The sequence below is a fragment of the Manis pentadactyla genome, chromosome 11, assembly GCF_030020395.1.
Source record: "Manis pentadactyla isolate mManPen7 chromosome 11, mManPen7.hap1, whole genome shotgun sequence".
In the NCBI taxonomy this organism is placed as follows: domain Eukaryota; kingdom Metazoa; phylum Chordata; class Mammalia; order Pholidota; family Manidae; genus Manis; species Manis pentadactyla.
In genome coordinates, this window is record NC_080029.1 from 14,050,022 (window position 1) to 14,071,528 (window position 21,507).

Genomic DNA, 21,507 nt, shown 5'->3' on the forward strand with positions numbered 1-21,507 from the left:
GTTTTCAGATTGTTCTCAGTTCTTTCTGCCTGTTTATTTGCCAGACAAATGGTACAGTCATTTTTGTGGAGTTCCAAAAGTCTCCCTTTGGGATTTTGATGAAAATTGCATTCAAGCTATAAATTAATTGGGAAGAATTTGGCATCTTTACAACACTTAGTCTCCCCAACCATGAATACACGTATGGCACATCCCTCCACATCTTCCAATATCCATTTGTTAGTCTCAGTGAAGTTTTGTAGTTTTCTTTATATCAGTTCAACACATTTCTTATTAAGGTATTTCTAGATTATTTTACATTTTAGGTACTTTTTTAAAAAATGGAATATTTTCCCCCTTTAGTTTAGACCCACTATTTAAAATCAGTTTTTCCCTAGTGAATGCCAAGTACTGACAGGAATCTAAGTGAAAAGTTTCTTTCCAAGGTTATAAACTCAGAGATTTATAACTGGAACTAACCTTAAATATATTTTATTTTCGTATACAATAAAACTGAAGTCAGGAAAGGTAAAATAACTTATTTGAAGATCATGTAACTTGTTAGGAGAGTGAGTGGCTAAATAGGTGAATCCTTCCAAATGTCCATATTCTTTGTATCAAGGACATGTAAAGCTTAAATATCCAAAACCAAACTCATGATCTTCCCCCTTGTATTAATTTCCTTTGGCTGCTGTAACAAATTACCACAGACTTAGTGACTTACAACAACACACATTTATTATACACTTTCATTTTTGAGGTCAGAAAACCCAAAATGGGCCTCATTGGCCTAAAATCAAGATGTCATCTGGGCTGTGTTACTTCTGGGGAACCTAGGGGAAAATCCATTTCTTTGCCTTGTCCAGCTTCTGTAGGCCACCTGTGTTCCTTGGCTCATGGCGTCTCCCTCCATTTTCAAAGCCAGCTGTTGCATCATCTTCCAGTCCCTCTGACTCTTACCGAGTCTTTGACTTCCCTCTTCCACTTTTAAAGACCCTTGAGATTGCCCTTGGCCCACCTGGGTAATCTAAAATAATCTCCCCATTTTAAGGTCAACAGCCTTCATGACATCTGTGACCCTAATCGCCCTTTCCCATGTAATATAACCACACATTCTGGGGATTAGGACATGGACATCACTGGGGGCCGGTTCTTCTGCCACCCCAGCAAGGATGAGCTTTCAAAAACTGTATCTAAGCTGTGAGCCCCTCCTTGAGGCACTTCAATGGCTTACCTTTGGATTATGACCAAAATCCTTAAATGGCCTACCAGGCACAGGACAGTTCCGTCCCGCTCACCTTCCAGCCCCATTCAGCCCCTGCGCATCTTCTCTCTGTACTCTGGCCACCCTGTTTCCTTCAGTTCCTTGAATGTACCTTGTTCTCTCTTGCCATGAGGCCCTTGCACATGTTGTTGCCTCTACTGGGAAAGCTCTTCTGCCACCTGCACTTCCCAATAAGCTCATCCCTGTTCTGCTTGTTCAGGGTTGACTTCCTGACCTCCATGCCCAAACGCCTTACTCTGCCATCTTACCTTCTCTATCTCCTTCAGGGCACTTAGCACACTGGTGATTTTACTTTGCTTATAGAACTGTTTAATTCTCCCTGGTTTTACTAAATGCTGCAAGGGGCTCTGTTTTCTTTTTTGCTCTCCCCTGACATCTTCATAATATAATGCACCTGGTCCAGAGCAGGCTCTTAGTGTGTGTCTGATGATGGAGTAAGTGAACTCTAGCCTATTGCTTTAAAAAAAGCATTTTTAATGAATGTGTTCATTGACAAATTTACAAAGGCAGAAAGATGGGCTTTTGGAAATTCCAATAAATAAGTAAATTATTATAAATCCAGTAAAATAATAGCCATTACAAATGAAAATAAAAACCATAGCAATGGGGGGAAATAATTATGTTTAAAATAGCAGGGTATGTTCTTATGCTAATCAGAAGAAAAAGTGCCAAAATGATCATAGCATGGTTTAAGGTCATGAACACCTCCAAACTCTCCTGCTCACATGTTCATATATTCACCTGTTTGCTGCAGCCAGTGTATGTCCAGCACTGTGTGAAGTGCTAAGAACAGCTCAGTGAGCAAGATGTGTGTGTTCTCTGCCCACTGTACATTCACAGCCAGATGAGAAGGAAAACATAATAACCATAACACGGAGGGGCCAGTGTTCATGGACTTTTGCTGTATTTGAGGAAATATGGGCTCCTTTAGCACCACAGACTAAAGAAAATGTTTTTCAGATCTGGCCCATCATTATTATGGCATTAAAAGGTTTTAATTGTGGGAAAAAATTGTAGCAGTCATACACCCATTTCCTTTAGTCTTTTGATTTCCTACATTGTCCCCCCAATCCTTAATCACCACTTTCCAAGATGTAGACTGAACGCTGGAAGGAAAATACCTGGGGACCAGAATGGACTTTTCCTGGTTACCTCTCAACCATACTAAAAAAGATTTGTGCAGGGGGTCCTGAGAATGCCATTGATGCCTGCCCAATTCAAATTTATCCCCAGACATTTGATGGGTCCTTGGCACCCCCTTCTAGGAAACTGAAAAGGCTGAGTTTTTCCAACATAAATTCTCTTGGTTTCATCTTCTCACACATCTGTACTCAAATGACTGTGCCTCTGTGCTTGAGCATAATATAAATACTTAATTTGTTTAATAAATATCCTGAAATAGCCTCTTTGAGTTGTTACTAGAAGGGCACGAACCTTTTAACTCACTTAGCCAGTACAGATCGACACTTAATGTCTTTAATAATGATCACGATCTTTTTTAGTGGCTGAAATGCTCCATAATCAATGCTGTGGCCCTGCCTGGAGGCAGGAGAGACTAGATAATGGGCAGAAAATGTCACACTGGATGGGACCAGTAATTTGAATCCCTGAAGTCAGTATTAGCCTGACCACTTATGGGAGAACCTGGTTTCTTCCCAAGACGTTGGAGAGGCCCCCACACCCCTAATGTCACTTAGTGATTCACACATTGTAGAAACCCTTCATGAGCCACTTTCTGCTCTTAGCCTGAAACCTCTGAAGACTCTTCTCCCCCACTCCCCCACCTACCCACCCATGGAGGCATATGGCCCACCAGCTTCCAGCACAGTGGTCACCCACCTCGAGAGTAAAGCTCAGTGCTGGGCAGGGGGAGCGGCCTGCCAGCACTGGGGCAGCTGGAAGTCATATGCAGCTTGTGAGGCCTTCTTAAGGAGACCACATCCCCTTACCCATCCCCCTACCAACCCTGAGAATTATTGTTTCAGGGATAGAAAACAAGTCCCGTACTCCAGCTATTGTATGAAGGAGCACTGCCAGGCCGCAGTCCTAGAATATCCCCTCTGAACTTGTACTTAGAGTCTCTTGATCTTAGCCTAGGATTTGATTATTTTGGCCATGTTTACATTCTCTGTATATTTCATAATTTTCTAAACACTTATCATATACCTTCTGAACTTTCATCTCTTTCTACTGAAATTCTCTTATTAAAAGCTCTCGTGGTCATTCCATTTGGTGTGACTTTGTGATTATAGGTGGGCTTTATAATACAATGCTTCTGATAACTGAGGGAATTGTTACATCATAGAATGTCATTCATTTTTTATGTTGTTTATGATTGTTCACAGGCCCAGAGGTTTTAGTGCTGGTAACATGTTGTAAACAAAAACATAAATAATTTATTATAATTATGCTGAACTAAGACCAGATTTTCTGTTGATTCATTGATGCACATCTGTGAGAAATGGGCTGAGATGTAAAATCCTATTTTCTCAAGTGGATTACTTAAAACTAAAGTTTGAACAGTTAAAAAGTTTAATTTTTATAAATTCCTGTATCATTTAATGGGAAAAAACAAACAGACAAACAAACCTGACCTGACAGAATTTTAAAACAATGTTTTTATGACCAAGCTATATAGAGCAAATCCCTTGAATCGTGGGTAAGTCTCTGCTAACACAGTATGAGAGTATCTCTCAGGATTTGGCAATGTCACAACCCCTAGGGTGACAGACAGGTCCTATACACTTCTTTGAAATATGAGTACTTCTAATTAGATAGAACAACAGATATTCTTTGTTTCTATGTTATTATATTATTGTCATTCTGTTGCCAAAACTCACCATCACATCTAATTGCAGGGGAGACTGGAGAATGTGGTTTAGCTATGTTTTCAGGCAGAGAAAGAAATAAGTTTTGCTGACCACCTAGCAAGCTCTGCCATGGGATCAAACACCACCCATTCTGAAACGGATAGCCAATTATACCAGCAACTTTTCCTATCAACCTATTCCATCCCCACTAGTTTGAAATGCCTCTTTTGATCTTTGCTGAATTCCTGCATATACATGTTCTCTGTACTATTCTCATTCTTTTGTTCCTGGATCTAAATAACATTGTTTTATTTACTCGGACTTTTTTTGTTTTGATAACATTATTATTTTTTTTAAGTATTCTGACTCTTGTTTACAACATGGGAACATGTGAATAAAAACATAATTATAATTATAATATTATTTATTACATGTATTATTATATAGTAATTATATGTATTATAAATATATATTTATTTTTGCAGATAAACTTTAGATTCAATTTCTCACTTCCTAAGAAACAAAAAATCAAGTAAGCAAAAAACCCATTCATATATTATTAAATATAATCTATTCAAGAACATTATACTATTACAGCATTATTCAACAATTGGTATTTTCTGACTCCGAGGAAGTATGCTTTTAAAAAAGCAAGCTTCTTATAAACAGTGGCTAACAATGTTATTAGCAGGGCATTTATAAATGGCTTAATGTTTATAGTTCATATTTCAACTTCAAGTCTATTTGTTGCATTAGCAAAATGAAGCTCATTAAGCTTTATTCTTTTAGTCCATCTCTCCCAGCTTCTGAACCCACTAATACTCAGCTTTCTTGTCTGAAAGTATGTAATCTTTCCTACATTACACTTGAAAGTTCAGCTCATTCCTAAACCTCCAGTCAAGGATATGAACTTGTTGCTTTCAGAGAGGCCACATCTGTGCACTGAGCCATTACGCCATCTGTTAAAGTGGTCAGAGTTCATTTTATTGCCTCCTTTGTGGAAGGACTTGTACTGTAAAAGCGTGTGTTCTTGAAAACATAATTTTCCTCATCATTATGCTTTCTTTCTAGCCAGATCATAACCTGCTAGAAATCTATTGAGCATGGAGTGAAAAGCTCTTCAGAATAGCTATTCTTAAGAGATTAAATGATTGCCATCTCTGTCCCATTTCTTTTATCTCATAATCAAGTTCAAGATGATACTAGATATCTCAGCTGAAGTGATTATATATTTGAAATAGAAATGGTTTTATTTCCATATTTCACACTGTTAAAGGCAGGATCATTTTTTTTTTCCGTTTACATTTATATATGTGTATGGTTCTTTGTAACTGTCCACAGGGTTGAAGATTCACACTACATTTTGAAGGCAAAATGGCTGTCACGAGTTGGGTTGCATTTTTAAACTTCCTGTGCACAAAAATACCAGTTGTGTTTAGGGTCTAGCTTAGATTCATCAGTTTAGAGCTGTAAAGAATCTTAGCTGTCATAACCTGAGCATTCAACTTGGTAAGTGAAGAGCCTGAGATTTCTGCGCAGCTAAGGCACTTCCCCAGGGTCATACAGCCTAGGGAGATGAAAGTTCACTGCTGGGCCATTTCTGCTGGACCACACTGCTTCCCTGCCATTTTTAGGATGGAAGATCTAGTGACTCACAAGTACAGGAAGCAGATTTTTTATGATTAGTTCAAAGATATTCACTGTGGCTTTTGTTCTTTATCCTTAAAGCTGTCTGATATGTGCTACTTTCTTACATTACAATTTCTCTTCCAGAGATTCAAACTGAGAAAAAAGATCATGCCGTAGTTTGTTAGGAGCTCTGCTAAAACACTTAATACAGAAGGAATATGAAGCTATTTGCAGGAAATGAAACTTTGGTCTATATGTTGATTGCATTTATCCACATGCCTCAAGTAGTCAATAATCAAGCATACCAAAATTACATTGTTTCCTCCTTTTAAAATGTTTCTAGCTTTAGATAAGACTCCTCATTTTCAAAACCTGATTAATAGGAAAAAAATCATTATTTATGGTTAATCACCTTTGCCAACTACAACTGCATTTTGCATCCATTTTTCCTTTATTTCTTGGACTGGAGAATCCATCCTGTCACTCTTTAGGGAAAAAAACATTCTTGTCCCATCAATAGCCTCCTTCAGGACCCAGTCATAGTTAGGGCATTGTAAACAAACATTTGTGTTGGATACAGCTAGAAAGTAATTTCTTTAAAATGCAGAACTATGGAGAATAATCCAGAATCTTGAGATAGTACCTAAAGAGAAAATCTGAATTATTTTAGGGCTCCTTTCAAAATGGAATAATCATTCTAAAATACTGTATTTATGAGTGTCTGCTGTATGTCTACCAGATACTGCAAGGTTTAAAAAAGATTTCATATGGTATACCTTGTATGTCAGGATGCTTTAATTTGCAAGTAACAGAAAATCCATTTCAGAGTTCCTTACAAAACCCAGGGAATTTATTGGATCAGGTGACACAGAGCATGCTTTAGACCTGGTGATTAGGCTCCAGCTCACTATGCTGTTCTTCTGACTCTTCCTCTCACTGCATATAACTCCATTCTTGGCTGATAATTGACATTTAAAAGCATGTGTATAAATACTTGGATCAGTGCATCATTGGCTCGTGGACCTGTAGAGATTACGCTCTTGTGGTAGGAAAAGGACGGTTGTGGTATCAGGCCTCACCTCTGCATCCCAACTGTCCAGTGAAAGAGTTTCTTCTTTCTCAACTTGAAGCAAATTCCTAGGTCTCCTTATGGTTGAACGAAGTCTTTACCAACCAGTAGTAGCCAATGGCGAGATACCATGCACCAACTGGCCAGTCAATCCTTGATCCAGCCACTTATGGTAAGGAAGGTGGGATTGTAATGATTGGCTTGGGCCAGTCATATCCTACTTTTGGATCTTGGGGTGGGGAACCAGCACCCAATCGCACAGCTGCAGTGTAGCACAATGGGGTGGGATGGATGTAACCACCAACTCCCACTGTGTCTTCAGTATAGAGGGCTGAGCCTGGTCCTAATGTGGACAGTGCTTTGAGTGGCTTGTGTCATTCTTTTTTTCTGGCCTGGTCTGGCCATCCTTTTATCCTTCACAGTTCATTGTAAACACCCAATTCCACCACCTGCTCACAGCCTGTCCATAGCAGTATCTCTGCATCCAAAAAGCAGAAGAGCTCTTATATTCAGGAATAGATTGTCCTCACATTGAAGGAACACTGAAAGCCTAATAATACTATTTATTGTGGCAGGCTTAAATATTACTAAATAAGACATGTATATTAGAGAGGAGAAGATTGCTGCTATCATTTTCCAGTTAACTCCGGCATTTTGATTGCCTGGAACTTCAAACTTCAGCACACTCCTGAAAAGGCACTATTTAATTTGCTCTACAACTCATTTTCCAAACAGAAGAGCACTCTAATCTCTTCCAAGTAGTGAGATCCCTTTCACCTGAGTGAGAGTCCGAGGTGACATGCTATTGCTAATGGCAATTTAAACACCTTTGAGAACTTTGTCTCTTAAAATAAACTTTCCACTGTGTCCTAGCCTGGGTTCTTCCTGAAAGCAGAGCTTTAGATGAGGAATGAACATGCGGATTGTTTGGGAAGTCACCTCGGTGTGCCAGTGTGGAACAGCATGAGAGCAAGCCAGTGCTGGCATCTGTTGCCAAGCTTGCTGCTTCTGTGAGCACTGGAGTTCCACCCCAGCAGCATGTCCAAGGGCCTGGGAGAATGACCTCGGGGCTGTCTACCTGCGGGACCAGGAGAGAGTGGTTATCCACTGACGCCTATTCCCTCACCCATCCAGGGCTGCCCTCTGGGGTGTTAGCTCCTTTTCTCATACTCCCAGGGCGTGTCTGTGTGAGGGCCACACCCGGGTGCCAGAGTGATGCCGGGAAAACAGTGAGGTCCGTGTGCAGAGCCCAGTGAGGAAGGCACCCCTGGTGGTGGCTGGAGTAGCAGGTGGCCACACACCGCACTGCCGAAGCCACGGAGGCACCTAGGAAACACCAGACACGGTCCCCACATCTCTTTTATCTCTCCTGTGCATCTGCATGGCTTTGCTTAACACGTGTCTTTAAAAAGGTAAAATTAATAAACACATTACCAAGGAAGTTGCTGTGGAGCCTGCAGGACTCATCAACAAAGAGGCAAGCACGCCTGTGGAAATAGCCGGCAGGTTCCCCAGCAGAGAAGGCGCTGGCGGGAGAAGCCAACATCATCACATCTCCGACTGCTGGGCCTCTCGTCCCCGGCAGGGGCCCTTGCTTGCAGGGTAATTTTATACTCACTGTTCAGTCAGTATGACAGCTTTGTCCCTAATGTAATGGCAGTTTTGACTTCAGTTTAAATTATTCTGTGAAGAATCAAAGAGGAAGAGATGCTCTTTCCTTTCACCCCACCCCAAAAATTCTGCGAAGAAAACTTTTCTCATTTAAATCTTGGCCTCCACAGTAAGTTTCTCCTTCTTGTTTCAGGTGAATCAAATATGTCGTCAACTTTCAAAACCCTGTGTGACTATCGCTGTGACTCAAAATAATTGCTGTCTGTCAGTGTATTTGCTGGGAACACAGATAGGCCTGTCACTGGCTCTGTTATCACCACCTAGAGCTTGTCTCTCGAGTGGGGTCTTCTCTGGGCTCGACTCAAATCGTCAGTGTTGGCAAGGAAGAATATTGTGGGCAATTAATCTGCATAATCCATCCAAGAAACACGTGTGCCTCAGCTGCCCCTGAAATCATTCGTTAAAAAAAAATCTTTAAAGCAATTATTTTAGTAAATGCAGATTTATCTGGAATGTTCCAGAGAATTTCCTCCAACCTTGTGTCCTCTAGCTCAGTGGTTTTCAACCAGGATGCTCTGTTCCTCAGGGGATACCTGGCAACACCTGGAGACATTTTTTGGCTGTCATGGCTGAGGAGGGTGGAAGGAGGGCACTCTCAGCATCTGGTGGCTTAGAAACCAGGGACGCTGCTAAACACCCTACAGTGTGCACAGGACGGGCCTCACAGCAAGAATTATCTGAATGTCAGGAGTGCTGAGGTTGGAAATCCTGCTCTAATTGTTGAGGATTTATACATTGTGAAATAAGGGACTAAAAAAAAGAATATTCCTTCAGTTGAAAAACATATTCATAATATTAAAGAATATTTTAAGACAAAAATAACCTATAAGACAAGTTTCTGTTTAGCATTTATCTTTCAACTTCTGTGCAAATGAATATAGATGTTAATGGTTGGAATTTTAATGTGTATTAGTTTGTTTTCTTGTTTCCACTTAAAACTGTCATCTTTATAGTCTTTATATCATTTTAATAGAGATAATAATTTATTAAATACAGATTTAATAATTTAAAATTATTAGTTCTTTTGTTTCAATGTAGTAAAATGAAACCATTCCTATTTGTTTCTTCTTCTTTTTTTAAGTAATTTGGGCAAAAGTACATATTCCAGTCTGACATCTGGCTTTGGGGACCAGGCCATGGGGGACTCTCAAATTATTTTACAATGAAAACTACTTTCCAAGAAATAACTACCTTTACATCATTACAAGAAATTGTTATGATGTAAATATTTTCCTAAAGAGACATTTACTACTTGGGAGAAAGACTATTTATGTATTTTTTTAATTAAAAAAATGTTTTGATTAAAAATTTTATATAAATATTTAAATTTTAAAAATCTGTGTTTCTCTTCAGAATGTATTACGGCAACTGCGTGGCCTAGCTGAATAAAAGATTCACAGTGGGACACGCTGCTCCTTCAAGGTGGGGATCCCTGAGCTCCTGGGGCAGGGGACCACGTCTAGTCTGGGCTGTGCAAGTCTCCCCAGCATCACGAAAAGGAGAGAACAAATGCTCTTACTTAACAAAGCCGGATGTAAAAGAGACAAATGCTAAAGCTCATTCTGATGAAACTATTTATGGCCACTTATATGATGAGTCAGAAATGTTTGTATTTTACAAGATATGAAAACTGTCAGAACTCAGCTGAATGCAGAATCTAGTCCTGCCTGAAATTCTCAGTGTATTCCAGTGTCAACATGGGTCTTCCATGTTGCAGTAGTATGGCCTGGAACCCCCATTCCACACCCCGTGTAATTTTAAAGCACTTCCTAAAATTTTTGCAGATTTCTGGAAGGCTTATGGCTCTTAGTTCTCATTTCTCTGAATTAATTCAGTTGATGGATCATCTTATCACTCCCCACTTACTTTTCCTGCTCTCTCCTGTACCTGCTCAGATGGAGCTCATCTCCTAATTCAGTCTTCAGCCCCTACATCAATACAGAGTCAACAGAGTCAACACCCCCAAACATGCAATCCCCCCCAGAGTGTGTGCCTGTCACACCCCTTGGGGAAGACAATAGAGGTTTTATCTGGTCACACAAGCTGGAAGTACACAGTAAATGCAGGACTTCGTTAATGAGAGGACTTCCAGTGGCTGTAGCACTGGGGACTTTTCCGTGGGCCACTTCCCTTCACACAGTGTCCCAGCCTCACCCCTCCCCAGCCACCCCTTCTTTCTGCTCTCTCGTCTTGCCTGTCGTCCCCTTCCACCCAGAAGGTTAAAAGTTCAGACTGACACAGGGCAGTTCTGCTCTCTCGAGTCCATTCCAGGTCACCCCCTTGCATCTCAAAAATAAGCAAACCCCAAAGCCTTTAGTTTAACTGCACCTGCATTTCTGGAAAGCAGTTATTGTTGTTAACAGCAGTTTATTTTCCTCTCATACATCTGTGTGAGCTTTGTTAATTCCCTTGAAAAGCCAGTTCTGAAATAAGCCTGTAGATAGATATGTCTGTATCTCTAGCCATGCGTCTGGTAAAAGAGCAGCTGCTTAACTGGATTGAAGTGCTTGGGCTTGACTATTGGGCAGACTAGACACAGATTTGTCTAGTGTTCTGCCTCAGTTTCCAATTTCTTGCTCTTTATCTACAAGTCTTTCAGCTGGGCACTCAGTTGGTTCCTTCCATCCATGGTCTTCTCTGCAGCCTCATTTTCCAAGAGTTCATCTCTCACCTGGTCTCTCTGGTCCCTAGTCTGTGCTTAGGGGATGCAGGTGGGCATGGAGACCATAACTGCCTGTTACTTGCTGGTCCCTGAGTGATGGCTCCCAGATGCCATCTTCAGTGTGTATTATTATTTCTCTGGCTAGTTTTTAGACTCCATAAAAGCAGTGATGATATGCTGTTTCTTTAATCACCCAATACCTCCTGGGAGGTAGGAGATACTCCATAATGTTACTAGCTGTTCCCCAGATTCGTTTATTCCACAAACTCATTCACTCTGTGAACATTTATTGTCTGCTGTCGATGGGTGGGGGACACAGCAGAAAATGAGAAAGTTCTTGCCCTTCTTGAGTTTATTTCTAGTCTGGAGAGGGGTGGTGGAATAGTTAGTGTGAAATGTATGTTGGTGACACTGAAACAGCACATTCTGCTTTCGGAACTAGAGTGGAACTCCTGTTAAGGTTGACTGTTGTGAACAGAAGCAGTAAAACTTTTCACCCCGTGATATTTTCTTCACCTCCTCAGCACACCAGTAAGCCTACCCACAAGCCACATCAGCTCCTCCATCCCACAGTGATCTGAGTGTGGGTGCTATGAAACCATCCTTCTTCAGAATAATTCTGTCTGCAGTGAAAACCAGTGTATTTTAACTTTTAAAATGATAGCGCTGAAATGCGAATTTCCTCTTCAGTTTCCTTGAGATGACTAGCCCTGCGCATATATATATATATACACACACACACACAGGCAGTGAGGAAGAAAGTATTTTATTTAAGTATGAACATGGCGTTCATTCATTATATGAATAAAATGCCACCCCAAAACTTACAAATAAACGTTTCCATTTTAACACCTCTTGGTTGTACTGTGCTCATTTTATGATGGGAAGCAAGAAAAATAAGAAGTTAAATGCAATTACAATGAAGGTTATTTACTGAAAAAATCAGACAAAGGGATTCCCTCTTCTATAGGTATTCAGCATCTCAATAAATGAATAAACACACCAAAAAATATTATCAGAAGCAGTTTATTCAAAACATTACTTTCTAGGTTATCCTCTTAACTCACCCTCTGAAATTTATAGTTCAAACCAAACCAGTTCAGAGTGGAAAGAAAAAAGACCATTTATTTAATCTAATTCCTTGGGGAAAAATACTTAGGCAATATTAAGAATCTTCAATTATCTAATATAATAAAAGGGATGATTTATATTCTGCAGTCTAACATGTGATGCTGATTATTTCTAATCCTTTAGAAGAGATCTGACATTTTGCTTTTGGTCCTATATAGCATGAAATCGTCATGTACATTTTACCAAAAGAAGTAACAAGAATAATGGCGTCCGCAGTCTGCAGTCATTTTACACTAACACACTGCAACATGGTTTTGCCCTGGGGCAGAGAAGTAGGGATTTTTCTCTACTTCAAAAGAATGAGAAATTATCATCACTATCCAGAACCATTACAGACTTCAGAGACTTTGACATGAAAAATTCAGAAAGTTTATTTTAGAATTCAATATTTTAAAAGCCTGCTTTAAAACTATTACAGTGATTAGTGGCTCTGTTACGTGGACCAGCCGTTGCTTTAAAAAAGCCCTCTGTCATGGTTGATTCCATTTGTTTCAACAAAACATAATCTGCATCAACCACAAAAGTGCCATACAAGGCATGTAATGCATTGTCTTAGAAGGCCCCCCAAAGAGGAATTGTGACCACTACTCATCAGTTATCCTTTCAAGCACACTTTTTAAATAAGCATTACTTTTACTAGTAATAGCTGAATGTGTTGCTTATGCCATGATTTTGTCCTTCTGACATGTGTCATCTTACCCATGTAGAGTGGGTACCATTTCTCTGCTCCCTGTTAAGGAGCAATGTCCTGTCTCAACAGTCCTAGGGACACACAGGGCCAACCTGCTAAGGCCACCCACACCCCCAGTTGACCAGCCAGAGGCTCACATCTTCACCATTCACAGGAGTCAGAAAAGCTTATCAGGTGTTTGTGAGGATTTAACAGAACTTTTGAGGCCATGAATGAAGCCAGTGAAAACAGGAGCTAGAGCTGGCCACGTGGGAATGCAATACAACCACTTCTCTCTGGAATATTCTATTTGCGTAGGAGGGTAATGTATAAATTAGTACGTATAGAGCCCTGGTTTTGGAATTCAGTGATCCTGATTTGAGTCCCAGGTCTGCTACTTACCAGCAGCATGATCTTGTGAAACTGCTGAGGCGATTTTAGCTCATTGTCTCTGTAAGATGGACCCATGCCAGCTTCGGGGCACACATTCACTGAGACAAGGAATATAAAGCTGGTGTGATGCTGGATGTCAGTCATTGTTCCTATGTTTTTCTTATCTCTTGTTGGTTTTTCCACATTTTTGTTGTGGAATACACATGTATTTATTGGTATATCATAGAAAAAATTTGTAGGATGACTAGAAAGACCATTATTCCTGCTTTTCTTTTATAACCTGTGCACTTGGCTTCCTTCCTGTAATGTGCTGAATATATTATTCCTGTAGGTTTCAATGAATACTTTTCCTTTCCTTTCCCTTTAGGTATTGCCAGTGTAAGAGGAAAAAAGGCATCAACCTTAGCCTTTAAGTAGATAAAATAGATGCTTCTCGTGCATAGACAAGCAAAGAAGTAAAGATTCTGATATGTGCTTGATACATAAAAGTGTGATGAAAATAACTTGTAGATAACATTTTGTTTCATTTTCCAGGGAAGTAGATCAAGACTCGGATGGTCACGTCAGCTTTAAAGACTTTGAATATGCTATGCAGCATGGACAAAAGGACGTCAGCTTTAAAGACTTTGAATATGCTATGCAGCATGGACAAAAGGAAGCCTAACCGTTGTGGCTGCTTTTGGCAACTTCTGGTGAGACCAATAGATTGTAATGTATCCATATATCAAAGTCCTCTCTCCTAATGGCATAATGCTGCATACTTGTGATTAAACTCTTCACTATGGTTTTCAGATGCTGATCATTACTTGCATAGCAGCATCCCAGAGGTGGTGGTTACAGGTAGCTCCTTCCATGTGGCCAGCAGCCCAGAATCAGGCTACTGTTGCTGGCAGAACCACTGGGGTGGCCCCCAACACCTCTTCTTTACCCTCAACCCCCCACTACCATCCTGCACTGCAGGCTGGAGGGCACCACTCACTTCCTAGTCCTCCCCACCCATCTGCAGGCTCCCTGGTTCTCATCAGTTCCTAATGTCTGGAGAGGAATTACTTTTGCTGACCAACTGTGCCAGTTTCCTGCATGCATTCAACTGTGATTGAACAAAAATAATAGTACTGAGTGCCTACAGTGGCCCAAACAATGAGAAAGCCTTGGGAACACAAAGCCTAAGATTTCTCTAAGATAATGTACTCAGAGTCAAAATCACCATTGAAAAATGGCCCCAGGGCACTAGCTATACCAGACAAAGAAAGCAGATTGGCTGACACAGTAAGTCATCTCCAGCTGTAGACAGAGAAGAACGCAGTGCAGTAAGGATGTCTGGGGCAAAAGCCTTACAGAATCCTGAGCACGGCCTGGGCCTGGGGTTCCTGCAGCAGAGCCACAAGCTCTGGGCTACCCAGCTGCGCTCTGCTGCCCTTTCCCTGGTTCCGGTGGCTCTGCCTGCGCCAGGAGCCTTAGCCAACTATGTTCATGTTCATGTGCTGCCTGTCCACACCTGGGATCCACTGGCTGCTGTACTGCAACAAAAATTGTGACACTGGACATGCAGCACTTATTTTAAATAGTACTGGGATCAATATTAATATTTTTTCTAAAACTGTTCAGCAGTCATAACATCAACAACATTAGGAAAGCACCTGATATAATTCAAATTTTAAAAGCATTAAACATGTAGGGATGAGGTAAAAATATAAATTTGTAAAATAGAATCATTAAGCGAGCATCATTCTAACATAAATTATTAGCAGATAAACTTAATAAAACTAAAGTCTTGACCTGCCATAAATCAGAGGAACATAAGGAGACATAACAACTAAATGTGATTTGATCTTCTAGGTGGGATCCTGGAATAGAAAAAAAGGACAGTAGGTAAAAACTCATTAATAAAGTGTGGAGTTTAGTTAATAATGTTGTATCAGTGTTGGCTCATTAATTGCGACAGATGTACCCTATTCATATAAAATGTTAATAATAGAGGAAGTTGAGTGAAGAGTCCATGGAAACTTTACTATCTTCACAGTTTTTCTGAACATCTAAAACTACTCCAAGATAAAAAGTATGTGAAGAAATAAAGGCTTATTTAAAAGTTAGCAGGCTGAACATCATATAAAATGAAGAAAACTTTGAAAATCATTAAGAGATCCAAATGACATATTATTTCAAAAACAGATTGGATCAATGGTATCATTGAGTATCATGTGAGTTTTAGTACAAATTGTTCTAGCTGATGAAAAGCCCTTTCTGACTTTCGGTGGAGTTTTGTTCAGCAAGTCTTTTCATCCTAAATTGAACAGTTGAGTCATTGATCCTCATCTCAATACATAAGAGATACTGATTTTAATTTTTAAAATATCAAAATTAGAGTAAACCACCAATAAAGTGTCAGTATTTCAGTAATTGCCAGAACACCAAAACCTTGTATTGCAGTCACTATTTGGCCCTCATCTCTCTGGGGAAACATGACATGAGAAAATTGACGTGGGAGGCAAGAAGCCAGGCTGGGAATAGTTATTGGGCAACTCCCTTGACCCTGGGTTGTGCAGGCTCTTTTGGGTTTCAGTGACAGAAACTTACGCAAACTCGCTTAAAGCAAAAGGAACTTACTGGAAAATACTGAGCCAGCTTATGGAATCTAACATGGGGAGGGCAGTGGAGCGGCCGACTGTCCAGAATAACTAGAACTAGCAATGCAAGTACCTCCAGACTCTGCCTCTGTCCCTTAGTCACCGTCAGCCTCACAGCATTCTGAAAATGAACTGGCCCATGCTCTGTCCAGTTCCAAGTCCAGAGACCCCAGAAAGAGGCTCTGGTTGGCCCCCGAATCAGTCAACTCTCGTTGACCTAGAGGGATCAGACATGGCTAGTAGGCACTCGCCTGGGAGTACAGGGGGCTGGTCACAGGGAGGAGAAGCTGCTAAGAGCTGGGCAGCCATTCCATTTTCTTTCTTAGAAGAAAACAAATTGCTGGTACCTAGTCCAGAAGGGAGAGCACGACTATTATTTGCTGCGTAAGAATGCCCAAGCTGTCCGAGCAAAGACCGAAGAAGGGAGATGAGATGCAGCTATGTCACCTACCCCTAGACCCCGTCCACATCATCATCCTGTAAGCTTCCCCCAGCTTCTCGCTTCCAGGTCCCAGACCCCACCCTCATCTCCAAGTCACGTGGTGCCGTCTATGCGGTGTGGGACCTTGTTGCTCTGCCCTCAGTTGAATCGCCCAAGGGTGGGCATCTATCCAAATTGACCAACTCAGTCTCTCCCCTTGGAAGACATCAAAAAGGAGACATGGCAGTGCTCCTCTGAGTGGCTGAGTGACTCAGGAGCAAGTGGCAGACATGTTTTCCACCACGGCCTGAGACACCAAGGCAGCTGGTTTGTAATGAGAGCAGAAAATGAAATAGACACCAAGAGAGGAACAGGAAAGAAGCTGGAGAAACCCTGTGGTACTTGATTTCTGGTTAAAGCTTGTGTGCAAAGCCCAGTCATAACCTTCTGGGTCCTATGAGGTAACCTTGTATCATTCCAATAAATCTTTCTGCTCAAGCCAGCTGGAGTTGCCTTCTGTTATTTGAAACCAAGAGAACCCTAACTGTTACAAGCATAGAGCCAAGGACAGAGTCCTAGGTAACATCAACATTTACTGGGGCAGCAGAGAAAAGTCTTTTAAGGGGAGTAGGAAGAAATAGTTGGAGATGGAAGATGAAGCCATTACCACTTGTCCCTCCAATACCCCTGCGTCTACTTGACCCCTCACTGGGATCAGCTCCAGTCTTGCTCCGCAGCAGTCGCTCTCCAAGAGATCCCTAATGATCTGCTGCAGGCCAACCCACCAGCCTCACTCAGACCTCACTGCACTTGTCCCATCTCTGGAGAGGGGAGGGGAGTCTTCTCTCTTTAGCCTCCATGCCGTTGCTTTCTTGCAGTATTTCTGCGCCCATTTTTTTCTACTATTTTCTGTTTTCTCTCCAACAACCATCCCTTAAGTGTTAGTATTCTCCAAAGTCTTCTAATTGGCCAATCTTCTTGATCAATATATTCTCCAAGGATAATTTCATCCACTCCCAAGACTTCAGTTATCACCTTTGTGGATATGGCTCCACAAACAAATCTTTATCTTTAGTCTTGATCTCTGCTCAGCCCCAGACCTCTGTTTTCATTTGCTTGTTGGGCATTTTCACCTCAATACAAACTCATTAGACTAAAATCACATTCATTGTTTCCTGTAATTTTCAAAATTAGTTTCTCATTCTGTGTTTTCTATTTCTGTTAATGGCAACCACCCGGCCCCCATCCCAAGCTGTCATCCAAGCCAGTTGCCTCAGATGCTTTTCAAATCTTCTCCATCTCACTTTGCTATGACATCCAGTTGATCACTGTGTCCTTTGAGTCTGTGTCTGCAAAAATTTCCATGACATTTTCTTCCATCCCATCATGATCTCCCTGCCCATGTTCTTAGTCTATCCTTCCATTCAGCTTCGTTCTTCTATTCATTGATATAAAGATGAGTAAAGGATGTGCTGATAAGTAAGAACCAGACCCCACTGTCAAGAAATGTAGTCTAGCATGTCAGTTATCTTCCCAAAGCACAGACAAAATTATTTTTTCCCTGCTCAAAGCTTTTAGGAGCCACCTTTTCTATTGGGTAGTGTCTAAAACCTTGATACGCCACTCAAAGACCTCTGTGATCTCAGTTTATGTGTCCCACTTCATCTTTCACAACTACCTCTACCACACCATCCCACCACTAAGGTGACTCACGCATACATACAGTCCCTCAGCCTAGAAACACCAAAATGGCGATTAGCCTCGGGACTAACATCTGATGAGATAATAGGAAAGTCAACCATAGAATAGTAAGATTCCATTTAAAAAACCAGATTAGGCCACTTTCATCCTAATTAATATTTTTCCCCTCACAGCTGTTGTCAGAAGGAAGACAAGGGAAGAGAAAGTATGCTAGGTATTTTGCATTAAAAAAATTCTTTTATCTTGAAAATTCATTGAGATATATATTAGTGATCCTCTTTTATAAATGAAGAAACAATCTCAGAGAGTCTAAGTGACTTAGCTCAGACTGAGTGATGGGGGTGTGTGGAGAGCATCAGTGCTCAAACCTGTCTGCCTGACTGAGCACGAATGCTTTCCTGTTACGCTACATTGCCTCCAGTGGGGACATCATCCATGACGTTAGTCCATATTCAGTGGTTTACACTTTGTTTGACCTGAAATGAGTTTATTCAAATCCACTGTCCACCCCAGTTCAAGAATATTGTGCATAATAGGTATTAAATAGTAATTCCCATCTTACACATCACCAAGCTTAACCCAAATTCCATTGGGTTATTAATCAAATCCACTTTCAAAACACAAAAATTTCCCATCAGAGATGATCTCTTTTAAAATGGGTTGCAGACTCTAAAGGCACTTTTCAAAGAGTAGTTCTAGAAAAGCTCCTAACAATGGAAGTGTTTTTGAAGCTCGTGTGCAAATTCTAAACAGATTTTTTTCACCAATCATACTACTTGGTGTTCACACTTAATTTACAGAATTGTTAATTCAGGATTAATAAAACAAGCTGTTGGATACGTTCCTTTTTCCCAGCTTGTTACTGTTTAGAACTGCAGAATTAAACAGTTAAAACACATAATGGCTTTAAGGATAACACAAAGTGACCTTTCTTACAAAACAAATTTAACTTGGCTTGGCCTCATGGATTGAAAAGTGGCTTAAAACAATCTAACATAATAAAAATATGGAGCATTTAATCTAAATTTCTCATAGATTGCTATACTGGTAAAATACTCAGAAATGTGAAAAAAAACATTAACTTCACAGAAAATGTAGATTGATTTATATGAAAACATAAACTGAAGTCCAAGTACACTCTCTATTTTATGGTTTACTGATCTTTAGAAAAAAACTTCACAGGGGAGCAAAACAGTTGGGTTTAGAAACCTGACTTTAGGAAGAATAATTTCAATAATATTGAATTTATAGAAAAAAAAAATCTAAAGGATCTAGAAATACTTCACAAATACGATCATAATAACAGTTACTCTAAAGTAGAAGCCAGGTTTAGTCATCTTATTTTAAAGAAAGAAACTAAGCTTGCTTTTAAATGATGTTTCTAATCAAACACGGAAGTAATGCTTGAGTCCATTTCTTTACCAAGCTTTCCCTACCGCTGGTGGGATGATATTTGTTCATTTCTGTCTTTCCCCCCTTCTTTCCTTCCCTCCATTTCCTCTTTCTCCATTGCTTCTCTTATTGTTTCCTTCTTTCCTTCATTTCTGCTACCTCTTTCATATCCGTGAATAAAATTATATACATTGGACCATCCAGGATTCAATCTGACCTGCTTATCCAGACTTATATTAGCAGATTTTGATACAAATAGATCTTACTACAAATAGAAACCAAAATTCCATAATGCTCTGTCTTTCACAAATATGGAAACTTCTTAGCCATTATCTTTTCAAATACATCTTTTACCACCTTCTTGAAGAGAATGTCCTCTCAGACTCCAACTGTGCATGTGTTATACTGATGATATTATCTGATATGTTTTTCATTCTCTGTTCTCTTCCTCTCTCAGATTTTCTTTCATCAGTTCACTAATTTCTACTGTCATTAATTGCTGGTGGGAATGCAAAATGGTACACTTTGAAAGATAGCTAGGTGTAGTCTTACCATGTGATCAGCAGTCAGACTCTAAATTTACCCAACAGACTTGAAAACTTCTGTCCAACACAGTGACTACCTCAGCCAGGTGATTAAGGTGAATAGTCACAGTGATAAATCATACTGATACTATGTACTCCTATGTAGGTGATGAAAATGACACTGTCCTCTCTGGTTTTCCTCCCCGAAACTCACAACCCCAATCTAATCTTGAGGAAACATCACACAAATCCCAATTCAGAGACATTCTACGAAGTACCTGACCAGTGCTCCTCAAAACTGTCAAGGTCATCAAAAACAAGCAATGCCTAGGAAATTAGCACCACCAAGAGGAGCCCAAGGAGACATGACAACTAAATGTAATGCGGCAAGTCAGGATGGGATCCTGGAACATGAAAAAGACATTAAGTAAAAACCCAAGAAATCTGAATGAAGTACAGACTTTAGTTAATAATAATGTATCGATATTGTTTTGTTAATTATAACAGATGTATCCTACTAATGTAAGATGTTGACAATAGGGGAAACTGGGTGTGAGGTGCATGGGAACTCTGTATTCTCTTTACAGTTTTTCTTAAATCTGAAACTGTTCTAAAATAAATAAAACAAGTTTATTTTTGTTAAAGTTCAGATCTTACTGTATGGTGGAAATTGTATTCCTGGCTACTATTTAAATTGATGATGAAAGTATAGATGTCAGTTACAAATAAATGTTTGTAAAGCAAAGGCGATACATAGCTTTTCAAAATAAATGGTATGTGATACATTAGCAAAAACCTTTGAAGACCACCACTTTATGGAACCTTTATAGGACTCTGAACTCTCAAGGGTGCCCGACTAGGGTCAGGCCTCTGCCATAGGGAGTTATGTTCACATCCTGTTACATGATTTGGGTTGGTTTTTGACAAAGAAGGAACTTCATATAGTTTAAAGTAGCTGCTTTGGAATTTCATTTGGAGAACCATCAAAAAACCAAGAAAAAAATCTCCAGCTCTCCTATTATACTACTTTCAATATACATTTCAAGGAAAGAAATCCCTTAGCTTTGGACCTATTGGGAAAAAAAAAAACCCTTTATTCTTTTGAACTTAGTAATTCACAACACTGAGAAATTTGTAAGGTGCCATCCACCCTCAAGCTCTGGTTCCTAGATTCTCCCTGTGTCTCGTGTCAAAAGGCCTGTTAATGTAGCCAAGGTTTGGAAACAACCTAAATGTCCATCAGTGGGTAAATAGATAAGAAAATGTGGTGTGTGTGTGTGTGTGTGTGTGTGTGTGTGTGTGTGTACACACACACATATGCATACATACATAATGGAATATTATTCAGCTATAAAAAAAGGAAATCCTGCCACCTGCAGCAACATGGATGGATCTCAAGGGCATTATGCTAAGTAAAATAGTTGAGGCTAGAGAAAAATAAAAACTGTATGATCTCACTTATATGTGGAATCTAAGAAAAGCTGAATTCATAGGTATAGAGAAAGAATGATGGTTGTCAGGGACCAGGAGGGAGGGGAATTGG

The 21,507-nt window shown here is 40.1% G+C and overlaps 1 protein-coding gene across 9 annotated transcripts in view; it reads left to right on the forward strand.

Annotated features, from left to right (window-relative positions):
* The window catches only part of EFCAB11 (EF-hand calcium binding domain 11), a 168,717-nt gene extending 148,038 nt beyond the window's left edge, over nucleotides 1-20,679 (forward strand). For 2 of the 9 annotated variants that reach the window (XM_057488221.1, XM_057488215.1), the window contains one exon: nucleotides 13,834-14,083. In XM_057488221.1, coding sequence (XP_057344204.1) covers nucleotides 13,834-13,963 — 130 coding nt within the window. In that variant the 3' untranslated portion in view covers nucleotides 13,964-14,083. Of the gene's footprint in view, nucleotides 1-9,796; nucleotides 9,866-13,833; nucleotides 14,084-16,252; nucleotides 19,491-20,130 lie in introns of those variants that run through there. The other 7 variants (XR_008992417.1, XM_057488220.1, XM_057488219.1 and 4 more) reach the window with 7 other exon arrangements.
* The last annotated feature ends 828 nt before the right edge of the window (nucleotides 20,680-21,507 follow it).